This window comes from Drosophila santomea, chromosome 2R, assembly GCF_016746245.2.
Source record: "Drosophila santomea strain STO CAGO 1482 chromosome 2R, Prin_Dsan_1.1, whole genome shotgun sequence".
Taxonomy (NCBI): Eukaryota; Metazoa; Arthropoda; class Insecta; order Diptera; family Drosophilidae; genus Drosophila; species Drosophila santomea.
Window position 1 is genome coordinate 21,800,713 of NC_053017.2, and position 15,550 is coordinate 21,816,262.

General features: G+C 47.2%; 2 protein-coding genes across 2 annotated transcripts in view; one reads left to right on the plus strand and one right to left on the minus strand.

Annotated features, from left to right (window-relative positions):
* Positions 1–3,852: 3,852 nt before the first annotated feature.
* On the minus strand, positions 3,853–5,819 carry LOC120446532 (4-coumarate--CoA ligase 1). The gene is made up of 4 exons (XM_039627545.2): positions 5,630–5,819; positions 5,168–5,562; positions 4,986–5,102; positions 3,853–4,922 (listed from the first exon to the last, which is right to left on the minus strand). The coding sequence occupies exons 1-4, from the start codon at positions 5,777–5,779 to the stop codon at positions 3,971–3,973; spliced, it is 1,614 nt and encodes a 537-aa protein (XP_039483479.1). The 5' UTR covers positions 5,780–5,819; the 3' UTR covers positions 3,853–3,970.
* A 1,619-nt stretch (positions 5,820–7,438) lies between these two features.
* LOC120445709 (5-hydroxytryptamine receptor 1D) overlaps positions 7,439–15,550 on the plus strand; it is a 36,852-nt gene continuing 28,740 nt past the window's right edge. The window contains exon 1 of the mRNA XM_039626269.1: positions 7,439–8,491. The gene's annotated coding sequence lies outside the window, so the exon portion shown is untranslated. The remainder of the gene's footprint in view (positions 8,492–15,550) is intronic.

Consider the following 15,550-nt stretch of genomic DNA (forward strand, 5'->3'; position numbering starts at 1 on the left):
GCTGCAGTTTCCTTTGCCGCTTTTTCGGCTCTTAATTAAGTTGCATTTCGAGTCCTGCCACGTGGCCACGGCCTCTGGTGTGTGGAGGATGGAGGATGGTGGCGGTGCACTCTGCGATAATAAAAGCACATGTTGACATCTGCCCACAGTGTCAGGCGGCCATTATGCACCTATTCGCCATTTTGGGAGCTCGCTGGTTGCGGGAGGGGGAAAGGGGGGATTCTTTTAGTGCCGCTTAAGCTTTTTACACATTTTCGTTTATGGCTGCTGCCATTTCGCTCCGCAGGCAGGACGTGCTGTCAAGGCTGTGCCTACTAGTCCTTGGCCGAAAGGAGGAGGACGCAGCCGTGTTGTTGTTGTTTCTGGAGCTCTCTGTGTTTCGCTCAAATTGGAATGCCATAAAAATGCGGAGGTACCTACTCCGCATGCTTGCTTATTTAAAAATCATCTGGGAAAACCGAGAAGAAAAGGGCAGCTTATTTCTGCTGTCACTGCCTCTGCTCCTGACTCGAGTTCCATTTGAGCCTTGGCCCGTCCCTTATCCTTTTCTTTCCTCCTCCCATTCTCCGCCCCTTTCCCCCCTCAGCAATGGCGCCCTTTCGTATCTGGTGTTTGTCTGCGTCGACTTCCGTTTCCGGTTGCACGCTCGCCATTGTTTCACCCCTTTTTATGACTTCTGGCGCACATGATTCTGCCTCTGCCTCTGCCTCTGCCTCTGCCTCTGCCTCTGCCTTGCCACACTGCCACTGCCTGTGTGTGTGCCTGTGAATCTGGCGTTTTGTTGGCTTTTGATGAATTTTTATTAAAAGCAAATGGCCAATGCACCAAAATGGAAATCCAAATCAAAGCGAAATGGCCAGAATGCTGCTGAATGAAAATGTCCATTCAATTTCTGGCCCATGCACCCGTTACGAATGTGATGAATTCAAGAACTGCCGCACTGCATAGTACAGCAGAATATCCCCTAAAAATTGTGATTTTGTGATTTAATCAGAGAGCTTCAACTCGCTGGACCCCAATAACTGTCTGCAGTGACTGCTATTTATTCCTTTGTTTTCCGATGGCGCAACCTTTGACCTTCCCGGACCTTTTCGACTCTTCGAACTTCGGCTCCAGTCAGCTGGAAGTTTGTTTGCGTCCTCCCAAGCCAACGAGCTGAGCATAGGAAGTGGGCGTGCCACTCCCTGAACTGCGATGCCCGCCCACCAAACAGAAATTTTCGTGGCATTAAGCGGGATGCGCCACAATTAACCCCTTGAAATCGCCGACAGTTGCCAGGCTGCGGAATGCTTTTGTAATTTGGCCCGTGGGCATCGTTTGCCCAATGCTACTGATAAGGTTGACCAGCGGGTGCTTATGGTGGGTGGTGGGCGAAGAACGGCGACCTTGGGCGGGGTTTTTGGCTGCTTTTTGGGGCATTGGCAACGGGTTGAAGTGATTTGATTTAATCATCGACGCGTAGGCCAGGACAACGACTGGCCATGAATAATTCATTGGCGCCTAACAACTTAAAATGCCTTGGCTGTAGGTCTTCATGGCAAAGTGTCCGAGAAGTCTTTCAAGATTCCCAGTGAATTTAAATAGCCCAATTTTAATTGACTTAGCCAATCTGTTATCGCTAATAAATAAAAAGCACTAACTGAAGTTGCCTCAAATTTCGAAGTTTATTAATTGCTTTTTTCACCACGTTTTTCACCAATGATAATGTAAAGAATGAGGAACATTGTATATCATAACTATCTGTCCTTATACCAAACTTAGTTCACATCATTTGAACTTTTCAGTGTCACATACGGAGTGTAAATTCAGCAGCACAGCAGCAGCAATTGCATTAACGTTCTCTTTACGACCACCTCCAATTCCTTGGCAATTTGGCTCTGTTTCGTGTTTTGGCCAACTGCAGAGTCACAAGCCAACGGCAAACATTTGCGACATTAGCGATGAACATTTTTACCAGCTCCTGCAGCTGCAAATGCTCTGCGATGATGCATTGCTGGCAATGCAATTAAGAATGCCACCGACACGAGACCCAATCCCCTGAATCACCTGGACGCCACCCATGCAATCCAAACCCAAACCCAGCGAATGGAGTTGAGAGCTTCGTGTAATAAACAATGGCAAATAGCACTCGAGTTGACAGCGGAACACTGAGACGGTAATTGCATGTAAACATGTTAGCATGGATGTTTGGTTGTTTTGGATGTTTTGGATGTTTTGGAGGAGCAGCCTGCATTGTGGTGTAGCTGGTGGTGCCCCGTGGCGCTGCCGTAATCAGGGAGTGGGTGGTGATTAAAGCGGGCCAAGATCGGGTGTCCTCCGCAGATAAAGACACTGCCTGCCACCGCCACGTCACTCAGCCAAGCGAGCGAGCAATCGCAGCCCTTCAGCTGCCTCCATCAATCAAACACTTGCCGCTCGCCGCGGAGTCGAGACCCTTGAGTCCATTCAGCCGGCATCAGTGCCAGGATCTGATAAGTTCCTCGGCTGCTATGGCTAGGTGGGTGGTTCGGTATGGACGGCATGCCTGTCAGCGATCCAGCGAAGCAAATCCGAAATCACCTCGTGCGTTAGTCAAACGTCAATCACATTTGCCAATGCCAGGTGCCAATGCTCGTAAAGCTTTTGAAGGCATGTTAACTAATGTGAGTAACCAAGCTATTCGGATATGAAAATACAAATGTAGAAATGTAGAAAAATGTTGAATTGGAAAATTAATCCTAAAAGGCTCTTAAGATCTCTTGGGCTCTCTTTTCGAAGCCCAAAAAAAGGGAAAAACATTTCCTAAGCGGCATTTGCAGCCGCAAATTATTGTCGAGGATTTCCATAAACTTACAGCTGCAAACTCAAGTGTGGAGCCGGAGATTTCAGAAATTTGCCACTGGATTCTCGAGGGCTTGTGGCACCCGGAGACGGACGCGGTGAGGAGACGAGTCCCGGAATCTCGGATCTGCAAAGATGTCCTGTGGGCGTGTCCTGTGGCAGGAGCAGGCCGACGAACAGCAATTGTGCTTATGTTTATGCGCGCTTATTTACGACTTAGATTTGAATAATTTACGATGGCGACGACGGCGGGTCAGGAATGCAATGCGGGAATGCGGGTGCAGTGGGATGCGTCGTCTTTGGGAGCCACGAGGACACTCCAGCAGAGCCACTCCAAAAGGAGAGCAAACAGGATATGCTACATTGAACTTGCGGGGGGTGGGGCAGACGTGGTCGTCTGCGTTTTGCATAACCATAAGCTCTGAAAGAGCAGCGGAATCGAGCAGATTGTGCCACATGCGGCGGAAACAGCGGTTGCGATAGCTTTGAACGCAGCCGGAAACACAAATGCCGCCATCGACCGGAAGGTAAATTATTGCTATCGGACGGCCAGACATTTTCATTTTCATTTCCATTTCCATAACCGTAAATTGGCGCATTTGGCCGTCACAAAAGGTGTTCATATACCAACAAGGATCAAACCACGGATTTGCCTCTTTCACTCGCAATTCGCCATTATGCGTACTTTGGAGTCCGGAAAGCCACGTTGAGAGGCGCATTCGAACGTGTTTAAAGGCTATTTAAAACAGGGAACTGCATTAAATTGGTGGCTGTTTTGTACTGTGCTTTACTGTATCCTCGTTATGCATAATTAATAATTGGTCATTATTATCTATAGGTAGATAAGTGGTCAAGTGCATGACCAGCAGTTCCTTCATCGAAGCTTTATCTAATCTCCCGCTAAGCACTTGGCACTTTAACTTAATTAAAAAGATAGATATTAAAGCAATGCGGATATTACGCTTCATGAATTCCAATGGTTACCCACTTAATTAGCAAGAACAGACAACTAGAAGCCAACAGCTGCAAACGTAATCTATGAAATGTAAGTTTTAATTATCACGAATTAACAACAAGCAACAAGAACTTATCTTTGTCCTCACATTAAACCAGGTAGCTCAATTTTAAAAGTACATATTGATTTTAGGCTCTAGAAGGTAATGGGCTTGGTCTTCTCGAACACCTCGCGTGCCAAGCTCCGCATGACCTTGCCGTTGGCGTTCTTGGGGAACTTGTCCACGAAGATGACGCCGGCATTCAGCTGCTTGTAGTCCACCACCACCCGCTGGGCCACGTGGTCGATGATCTTCTGGTCGGCGATCTCGGCGCCCTCCTTCTTGATGATCAGGGCTCCGGCGGCGTCGCCGTACCTCGCATCCCGCACACCCACCACGCACACGTGCTCCACCTCTGGGAGCTCGGCGATGATCTGCTCGATCTCGTTGGGCCAGTAGTGCTTGGACTTGTACTTCAGCAGGTCCTTCTTGCGGTCCACCAGGTACAGGTTGTTGTCCTCGTCGAAGTAGCCCAGGTCGCCCAGGTTGATCCAGCCATTCTGGAGCGTGGTGGCCGTGTCCTCCGGGTTCGAGAGGTAGCCCTCCCACTTCAGACCGATGTCGATGAGCACCTCGCCCGTCTGATTCACGCCCAGCTGCTGGCCATTCTCGTCCTGGATCTTGATCCTCATGCCGGGCGCCAGTCGGCCCACAGAGCACTCCAGACCATGGTCGACGTTGATGGTCACCACTCCCGTTTCTGTGGTTCCGTACGAGAACATCACGTAGGTCTTGGGCAGCAGCTCCTGGGCCCGGCGCAGCAGTGCCAGGGATATCCAGCCTCCAATCACGAAGGCTATCTTCAGGGACTCCAGTTGCTCGGTGGTGGTCAGTGGACTGGTGAAGAGCTCGTAGGCTTGCCATGGTGCCATCGCCAGGCAGCTGACCTTGTACTTGCTGACCAGGTGGAGAGCCGTCTCGGCGCTAAATGCCTTCCTGGATATGATGCGAGTGAAGCCACAGGTGAGATTCATTACGGTAATCGAGAATCCGGTCATCCAGTCGATGGTGGCACTGGTGTACAGCACATCGGTACTGATGCACAATCTGTGTGGGTGGGTAAGTTGGATTAGACCGGGCCATCTGGGAGTTTTGAAATCCGGAACTTACGAGTTGGTGGATGCAATGTGGCGGTGGGAGAGGGCCACTGCCTTGGGCAGGCCAGCAGTGCCGGAGGAGCACAGCACCACGGCGATCTGGTCGCCACCAGTGGCCAGGGAAGCGGGTCTGCAAGGAATTCGAAATCGTGAATTTGATGATCTTGAACTACTTGAAGCTGCTTAGCTACTCACACATAGATCTTCTCGGCGGGATGGGGCTTCACCAGGTCCTCGATGCTAGTCACGCCCTCAACTTTGCCCGTGAGCGTGATCAGCTTTGGGGACCACTCCTTGGTGATCTCCTTGATGCGGTCGTAGTCCGGGCCGTCGATGAACATGATCTTGGGCTTGGTCACCGAGTAGAGACCCTGCACAATGGCCGGCTCCCTGGAGTAGTTGACGGCGTGGAAGGGCGTGGCCTGGAAAAAGCAGGCGGTGGCCACGGGGATCACGAAGGTGCTGGAGTTGGCGATGATGCCGACGCGGTCCTCCTGGGTGAGGCCCTCGCTCTTGAAGAACAGGGCGATCCGGGTGGCGTAGGCCAGCATGTCGGCGTTGGTCAGCACGGTGCCGTCGTCGTCGGTGATCTACTTTTATATAATCGAGCTCATCAGACTCCCGACTCCGCCGGCTCCCAGTTACGCAATCGTTTACCTGAATCACATTGGTGGGCCAGCACCGCAGGGAGTTGAACACGACCTGGCCGATGGAGGTGTTGTGGTCGTAGACCGTGGGCCGTGGCGGGCCACTCCAGATCTGGGTCTCCTTGTTGTAGAAGGTGGGAAAAACCGCCTTTGTCGGCATTTTGCTAGTCCAATTTGAAATCGCTACTGAGTGCCCGGTACCGTTACATTGTCTTTTTATATCGCCCTGGAGGGGTGCTTATCATATCAATTAAGCAATTAATCGCCACACTCGCCAGGTCCAAAGTTTGGCCAAAATAAGTTGAAGATTTACGGCAACATCAGCTGATTCCCGAGGTGGGCTCGTCTAATCTAGCCGGCGTCACTTTTTTAATTTCCGCTCCCGGAGGCAGTGACTTCCGTATTAGTTGTCCCATGGGAACACCTTTCAGCGGCAGGTGAGTAACCGTCGCGGGTATTAATGGTAGTGATTCCCCAAAATTATCAGATAAAAGCCTATATTCCTGGGAAAATATTAAACTCGATATCTCTGCAACTAAAGGCGTTTTAAAGGTGGCGCCATTTGGACATGACAACAAACATATATTCTATGATTGATTAAGGAAAGTTTATTCGATTTGTATCTTTAAACATGCACTCAACAGCAGCTCAACAATATTTCTGATTAGTCATTAGCTGCTGATATTAAGTATCCCTTAAAGTAAAGTAAAGCAGGTTTATTTTAAGTTTTCCGAAACTATCTCGCCGCTTAACCCGCACTTAAATGTTGCTCTGCAAAGGACTCTCCGAAATAGTTCCTTTTAAATGAACTCAACGCCGGCATTTTATTATGGCTGTAATAATTTCGGGTGGGGCCACGCCCTGTTGCGCTATTTGCATTGTGTGTCGCTGCCCCCAAAATGGGGGCGCTGCCTCCCAAAACTCCGGGAGCCCGCCTGCATGCATACATTAACATGAAATTACAGACAGAGCGGCCAAAAGCGAGCGAAATACTTTAAAGTGTTTCTGAATTTCTGAATTTGTTTGGCAAAATGAGCAAAATGGTTGCCCCCGCAGCAAACCTCATCTTAAAGCTTTAAGTCCTGCGGATTTTCGGGCAGGACGAGACGCCGTTCCGTGCCAGCGAGTTCGGAGTGCAGTAGCGATGCCGATTTGATTGGCGGTTTTGGGCGCCTGTCCTGGCGGGTTACCCCAACGTGGTCTCTTTGCCTACTCGGGCGTGACAGGAGGCGTCACTTAATAATGCGCATTATAATGGGATGCCCCCCACCTAACACCACCCACATTCCGCCACCCACCTCTCAACTCCCCCAAGGGATTGTCACCGCAAGTATGTCGTGGTGATGGGATGCTACTGGCTACTGGCTACTGGTACATATGGATGACTAATCCGGCGGACAGCCAGACGGTCGGTTTGTACTCAAGTGTCGGTTTAATTAATTAACATCACTCGAGTGCGAAGTGTTACATAATTGAATCAGCAGTCGATGGCTGATAAGGAAATACTATTATGCCACGGCTTATCGCACCTTTGTGGCCAGGATGGTCAGTTTGGCCAGTAAGTTTGCCTCAAGTGCAAATTTGTTTTATAATACAGCAGACTGTCGATGCCCGATAAAAATACTATTCCACTTGAGATCCCCCTCATTTTCTGAATGAAAATTTTCTGAATCAGGTTTTCGATAAGTCAGCGGAGAAACAAATTGGGCCCACTGATATCATCTTGTTTGTAAGCTAAATCCTTATCAGCTCAAACACTGCGCACCCCGAAACTATTTTGCATTTGATTTAATGGTTATCTAAATTATAATACCAGCTCTGAATTATAAGTCAAAAATGAAGAGATAAACACAGTTTCATAAACTTTATTCGCAGCTGCTTCCAACTCGCTGGTATCGGCGCTGTGTGGTAGGTGTCCCTGACCTTAGACACCAAGTCATCGGTGGCTCTGTGGCTGTGGAAACAGTTGGATTTGCGTTCGGGGCCTTATCACGCTTATCACACTTGTTGGAGGTCCGCCACGTGCTCGCTGGATTCCGGCGGAGCGCAACTGTCATAAATCTTGCATACGCCCCGTGGGCATGCGCGGATTGGGTTCCGATTCCGTGGCGTTCCCGAAACATCGCCCCATTCATAAAGTGCGGCGATGTTTCTTCCTCAGCCGAGGACTCGGCTGGCGACTCGGATCGGATCGGCATGGATGCTGCACGTCCGATGCTGGGAAGGAACGGGCCAGCAGTCTGCTGTCTGGGGACTTGGACACGCTCAGGCAGTTTGCGGTGATTCCTTCGACGAGGCGGTTGCAGGTCGGCTCTCGAGTTGGTCGGAAAATCAGTTACGGGATCCGTTCGAGTTTGGGGCTTCCAAGGGGTAAGACTCGGGCTCAGACTCAGGCCACGAATTAGCCACAGATAAGAGCCTAACATATTGCCAAACTAGTCTGTGCGGTTAGCAAAAAGTTTGCTCCAAGTGTTGTTAAGTGCTGCGAAGTTAGTCGTGGTAGTTAAGTGCGCTCCAAACTGAAACTCGGCCCATTCGCAGCCTCCACACATACACACGTCGAAAGTGTTTTGGCTTTGGCCCCAACGCCAGCTCCAACTTCATCCCACGTTCCTTTCGGCCAGTCAAAATGTTTTGGCCAGAACTCTTCGCCCTGGCCCCATACAATTGAAGTTTTGACAACGAAATTTAGTTAAGCGAAACTGCCGCGGTTTCGTTTCCCTTCCGGCCCAACTGCAGAACGGAGTTTGTGCTTTTGTGCATTCGTGGATTTGTGGAAAAAGTGCGCCTTGCAGTCCTTCGATCCTGTTTGGTTAACTACGTGAACCGCCAGCCAAGTGAACAGATTGGGCGTGTGATGTGAATGCGAATGGTGAGTGCAGCGAATTTTTTTTTTGGGAATTGTACACTCGATTCCAGCGATGAACTTTACTCGACTCATTTTCAAAGCAGGTTTAAGTTCACTTTTGGTATTACCCAACATAACTTGAAATTCTGTGGAAATCCAAAGATCAATTGAAGCTTAAAGTTTTCATAACCATTTATAAATCGTAAAATAATTTTCGGAATGGCACCAAAATGTGAACAAATCTTAAGTTGGTTTTAATATTTTCTCGGGAGTATGGGACTTATAACAGCTCTATGGACGTACTTTCGTAGAAACCAAGTACGGAACGAGGTGCAGGCAAGTTGGGAAACTTCTGAAAGCCCTCTTAGAGGTCTTTTGTTGGGCATTTCAATGTGTTGGTACTTCGGTAATTGCTACTTTATCGTAGCTTTGTGTCCCATTATGAAATGGACACAAGGAGCCCCCGAATCCCTGAGGGTCAGCCCCAGGCGCATAAATATGCCTCGCTTTTTGGGGAAAGGGATCCCACTCGCATTACAATACCCACCGAGAGGGACCAGAAATTGTGCGTGTCGCATCTATAATTAAGTGAATATAGAGCATGCTGGGCAGCATGGGCATCCAGGAGGAATTTCCTGTCCCTACGCATTCTCAAAACATTGAGAATCACCAGAAATGGAATCGAATATGCCGTCTTAACCGCTGGAGAATGGACTTGGATGTGCCAGAATGCCTGAGAATTGCATATGAGTTTGAGTGATAATTCATAATGGAGCGTGGAAAAGGAACGTTCAAAGGACTCATATCGGCCAGTCGTCATGTTACTTGGTTCTTGATAATTTGCGAGGCTCTGTCTCAACTGTTCGATTGAACTCATAAAGCTCACAATGTTACCTCTGCTCACCTCTTTAACTCAACTGATTGCGCTTGATATTGTGCTGTCTGGCATTTGGGGACCCTTCTATTGTCAATAAGGACATTCTTCAACGACTCTGCCCAACATCAAAGGGAACCACACTCACAGGCAAACACACGAGACGTGGAATCGCCTCTCAACTCCCTCTACACAGCAACTACAGGCGCCCATCGCAACACAACACAAAATAACACAACACAACACAACACCACACCACACAACACTTGCAGAAGGAAGCTGAGGAAGTCAATTAAATTAGCCATAATATACGGCAAATGTTTGCCTAGCTACTGTACAGTGGGCCCCCCGTGCACGGACCTAACGCCCTGTGCGTGCCACTGTCCCTGTTTGCGTTTGGCTGCTCATGAGTAATGTGCACACATAATTATGAAAAACACACACAAGGCATTCGACCAAACGAAGTACAGTGGAGGCTGGCTACGCTCGACACCCAGATTGCTCGGCAGATTGTTTGCTTGTCTAAGCTGCACAGCTGTGGGAAATCTGTGGGAGATCTGTGCTCAAAACACGAAAACATCCGATTCCGCAGGGCAAATAACTTAATTACTGACTGGACATTAGCACAAATTTTACTGGTAATAAATTTAGAAGCCTCTGCGTAAAATATAATTTACGACTCAAGGCCCATTAGGCACTGGAGTACTGCATCACCGGGGTAAATTAACTGGTGATTGACCTGTTCACTCGAAAACCCGCCTTCGGCCGAATGGGCAGCTAAATAGAATCTGGAGAGGAATCGAGTATCTCCTTAAATTCCGAAATCAAACAGCAGTTTTTGCATGCAGTCGAAAGTCAAACTGGTTCACCCAACACTTGCCCCTACTAAAACTGGTGGCAAACACGACGGTAACTAGTTGGATATTGGAAGAAGCCCATCTCCCCGAGTCCTGGCTGCTTGGAATACTTGAACCCGGGGTCAGCAGGACTATTTGTAGGACTGCGTAAGCCATCGAAACATTTGCAGACCCGCCCAGGATAACTCCGTTCAAGTGGCTCAGCTCTCTCAGCTCAGCTCGTTTTGGAATTCCTAAACAGGGGGAATTGTGCAGGACAAGGAGGCAAACAAAGCACTTATATAAAGAACAAAATCTGCGATAAATCCACAGAAAGCGAATAACCGAAAAACCGAATAACAAAAAAATGCACAAAATATACGAATGAGAGCACGAAAATTATGGCCAGCAATATTTTTGCCAGCTTTGTTGCTTTGCCATTTGGCATTTCTGTGGCCTAGACGACGACACACCCACAGACACAGACACAGACACAGAGGCATAGAGATACAAGGCATGGCTTAAATAAATAAAATAAATCAAAAATGTAAATCAACACTCAGTCCTATATGTGCGTATGTGTGTGGTCGGGATAATAATTCGCACACATGTGTGGGCAAGAATAGGGATAAAGGAGTGGTGGGGATGGGTATTGGTATGGGTTAGTTACTATTGGTGGGGGTTTTCAGAAAGCGAGCTCTCATTAAACCTGCCTCAGATTGCGCCTGCAGTCGTTCGTTGACTTTGGCAGTGTTTCTCGTGCGGTTTGTCATTTGAAGTCGGTCGGTGTCTGTAATGAAAGAAATCATGACAAAGCATTCATTTGTGGCCCCGGGAATTGTTTGGATTTCGAGTGTCAAAGAAAATATTAAATTATCCCCCGGGCACACAAACGGCTCTAACGAAGCATTTATTTTGTTTTATGGATATGGTTATGGATATGGATATGCATTTGGTTTGCCTGCGCATTGAGCAATAAAACCATTTATGTGTAGATTCATGAAAAATTTATGATTGCTCCAAATCAAATGGCTCTCACAACTTTCAAGTGTAATTGGACTCAAGACAATGCATGCTGCCAATTATCTGCGAATATTTGCTATCAAACAAATGTCTGTAGGTGTAGCAACCTATGCATTTGCTCTGTGCATTTTCCAGGCAACTTCAATTAAAATGCAGCATCTTCGCAGTTTCCACTTCGATTCTGTCTCCGGGCGGACATCGAGAAACCTTTGACGAGTCTTAAACGGATTGCCAGTCGAGGGTCTTCATTATGGAACACAGAGTATCCAGGAACTCTCCCTATAATTCCGTTCATCACTCCGGCTGTCCTGGCCCGCGGCAATGCCCCTTTTTATTTGACTAACTGAAACGTGACAGCGAGTCCTCCTCCTGCCACCCACCTGTCTGTTGTCCAGGTCCTTGTTACGGATCCCAAGTGGACAGACGGCTGGCTGGCTGTCTGGCATCTTCCCTTTCCTCCTTACAGCTGTTTATAATTCCGGGAGGAATCCACTTCATTTTTATCAGCTTCATCACGGCATCTTGCATTTTTGAAATGAAATTGTCGTTCCATTTCTCAGGGCCCCTCCTCTCATCAGCGCCCTCTTCAGCTCCATCAGCATCTTTAATTCCATTGCGCGTTCTTTTTGCACCTTTTCTGGCGGTAGGCAGCGGCTCGTCATTCAATTTGACGCCACATTAATTCACTACGCTTTGCTCCTTTTGGTCAGCCGGATATTTGCATTCTCTCTCCCTTTAATTGCTTCGTTTGCCAACGCGGCCCACGCGGCGTATGCGCAATTTAAAGATTTTCGTGCAGCAACATCACAGTTTAACATCCGCCGTGTTGTCGCTAACTAATCTTGTGACTAAATGTGACTAAATGTGTGCAATGGAAAGTTGCCTTTTAGATACAATTAAATTTCACCTAGAAAATGCCCCAACTAATTGCTTATTTGGACATTAGGTGGCAGCCATTTTTGGACTTGCTGTGTAGCTGGCCACAAATAGTTAATGGCCCTTTATGGCGTAACTTTCGCCGCCCAGTTTCCGGATCCCTGCGCTTTTCCCGCTCCGTTCACTTCATCGGTCATTTCTCGTCGACTCGCTGCGCCTCCATTGTTTTGGTTTTGGTTTCCGCCGCGCTTCATGTCGAGAGGTCCATTGATCCACTGTTCCAGTTGTCGATGTTCGGGTTCCAATGTTTTGGGTTCCGCACTGCGAGGTCCGGGTGATGCTTGAATGGCAAACAATAATAAGCGCCTTCTGCATCTTGTTTGGCCCTCCTCCGCCCGGAGGCCACTCCTCCCCGGACAAGCGTCCGCGCCTGGATATGTATGTATTCCGCCCTACAGATTTAGGGCTCCATTACCGTGGGGACAGATGGGAAGCCGCAAAACGGAGCCGGGCAGGTTTGTTTGCCATCGGGCGATAGTTAAATTGGGCAGACAAATGCTTTTGCTCGCCAGTTTTCTCCTCTCTTACCCACTTTTCCACACTTTTCCTGGCTTTCCCTCGTCATTTTCCCGTTTGCAGTTGATCAGTCAATGGCTGCAGTTAAAATCCAGCATGTTTACTCCTTTCGGGGCCTCTGGGAGCCTTTCAACTGCCATGTGCTAATGCCATTGGAGGTCCAGGGGCAGTTCTCATTCAGTGTGTGTATGAAATTGGTCTGGTGCGGTTAAGTTTGGCAAATAGATCCATTGGGATTTGGCGCTTCGTATAATATTTAGTCAAATTCCATGACTAACCCAGTTGGGTTTTTGCTTTGGACAGGCGTGTGGGCTGCTTGAAGCAAATTTTTCTTGTGTTGCCATAATTTATTTCGACTTGGCCGGAGTTTCCAGTTTTTCCACTCACAATGTATGCCTCTGACACATTTCAAGGCATTTTCCGGCTGGGATTGTGCTTTGTTTTCTTCCAGTTTTTAGTTTTCAGTTTTCAGTTTTCAGTTTGCATTTGCAGTTTTCACTACTCGCCTGTGTAAATATATATGTATGTATATATTTATAAGCAAATACACAAATGGAGAAATGAGGAAGTTGGCGGGGAAAACAACTATTTGGCACGCTTTTCCGTTGCAGTTTTATATTATTTTTGTAAATTTTCTTGGCAAGCACAAATGTCGACAGCCGTCTAAGTGATTTTGTTTGTCGGCCCAGCAGAGAGAGAGACGGCGCGATGGCCGTAGAAAGAGACCGCTGCTGACCATGCACTTGGCACCGAATCATCCGAATCATGCGAATCATTCGGAGGAGCTTCTCGCCCGGACTTTCATTTGGCCAATAGTCAGCAGGGAGGGGGACCTGGGCTCCGCATTGATTGCTGCTCCATGGCCTATTATACTTAAGTGCTTATCATAATTTGTGTAGTCTGAGTCTCGGTCTGAATTAGAGTCTGGGGCACAAAGTCGTGGCAGGCATAAGTCGCCTCGGCGTTGACGGGAATCCCCCAGAGAATCCGGCGGGGGGGAGGGAAATGGATTTTCCAGTGCCGGAATAGAAGCCGAGAAAAACAAAGGGCGCGGCGAAGAATGAGAAATGTAATACACTTGGCGGCACTTGGGACACTCGTTTCTCGACTTTCTTGAAGGCACTTTAACTTTTACGCTGCCATATTTCAGGCAGTTCTTGCTGGTGTTTCGAGTCGCTTTTTTCGCGTTTCGACGCCCTCGGCGATTTACCAGTTTAATGGGATTTATTTTTGAGCTTTTCCTTTGATAATTCAAGCTACTGTGAACGGATGGCGGGAGGGGGAATCGGATTTAATTAGAGGCAGCGGAAATGATTTATTGATTGGCAGCAGCGAGGGCTATAGCGGTCACTACGGAATCCACAAACCACTTTTATGTAAACTTTTATGTAAACTTTTATATGCATGCAAGAGCAACATTGATTTTGCTTATAAAAGCAAATGGCAGAGTGAGTCTGTTTGAATTATTAAATTATTGCGGAAAAAATGAAACGCTTTCAATTTGGCTAATGAAGCAGAACATAAATATATATGCAATCTCATATACGAGCTTACTTGTATTTGCTCAATTTTTCAATTTTCGATATAGTCAATATTATTCGATGGATTAAAAGTTTAGTGCTGAAAGCCCAGGCGACTTATGCATTCTCGATGGCAGCAATAAAAGTAAATCCATTTTAGAGCTCAATCAATATTCAATGAACTTTTCTGCTAGACACATATTTAATTTGTCAATACTCGTGCGTACAAAAAACTGGAGCTGAGTGACGTTAAATTTGTATTTCTGCCTCTACCCGAAATTAAATAAATCATGCTTGAAATCCACTTAAAGTGACATTAAATCCGTTCCCAAGCCCCAAAACCGTTTTGCAGAATTTCCCAAACAAATGGCCAAAACCCCAAAAATGAACTTTAAGTCGCAAATTTGGCTTGCAACCTTCCGCCACAAACTCGGTGATGGCTATTTTGGATTACAGCTCCCGTTTTTTTCCTCATTTTTCGTTCTCGATTTTTCCTTTGGCATTGGGTATTTTCTTTGTTTATCTGCTGTTCCACAGCTTTAGAGCCCTTACTTCAACTTTGGGCGATATAATCTTTTCGAACTCTTTGTTCGGCTTTACTTCTTCTGGTACGAATTTTATATGAAGCTGTGTTTGTTCATATCGATTTATTGAATTAAATCACATTTATATGTTTTAATGGCTTTTTATTGCTCCGCCAAGTGAAGTTGTGCAGTGATTTATATACAATTTTATTTCACAGCCTCCTTTGCTTGGGGAATTCTTTTTTGTTACCCGCAAAATCCATTAGACTGCGTATACTTGATAAAGTTGGCTTTTTTGCCTTGCTCCAATAAATTCCTACAGGCACTTTGGAATTATGAGTGGTTTTAAATTTTGCCACACCATAGGCATGCGAAATTTCCCTCAGATTTTTCGCCCACTCTTATTTATTTCCGATCCTAATCTTCTGCACAAAATAAATAAGTCTGATTGATTCGCAAATAGCAGTGCACAAGTTTTCCGTATTTGCGTTTTTGCGTTGTTGAGCATTCGCACAACTTAACTTGGCACTTACGTGCCGCAGGATTTAATATCGAAATCGGATTTAAAGGCCATAAACCGGGGCGGGCTTGTCACCACAACTGCCAGGACCAAACATCAGGGCTGCCACCCGCAGCGCGATTCGATGCGATGCCATCCCGGCGGATACGCAATATTTTCGCATTCATCTTCATTTTTTCACATTGTAGTGTTATTTACTTGGCGTTCGCCCCCTTTTCCCTTTTCGGGCCACCCTGCGCCTCTTTTTTTAATATATGAATAATGTAAATGTAGGCTTCTGTATGTGTCTGTATGTGTGCTGTGAGTGCCACCAGCCGCGGGGATTCCATCGTTT

Excerpts from the sequence above, each read along its gene's own strand:
- LOC120446532 (XM_039627545.2), bottom strand. The coding sequence starts at position 5,779 with ATGCCGACAAAGGCGGTTTTTCCCACCTTCTACAACAAGGAGACCCAG. Across the intron at positions 5,103-5,167 it reads CCCGCCGAGAAGATCTATGT|ACCCGCTTCCCTGGCCACTG; the intron begins GTGAGTAGCTAA and ends AATTCCTTGCAG. Across the intron at positions 4,923-4,985 it reads CACATTGCATCCACCAACTC|ATTGTGCATCAGTACCGATG; the intron begins GTAAGTTCCGGA and ends CCACCCACACAG.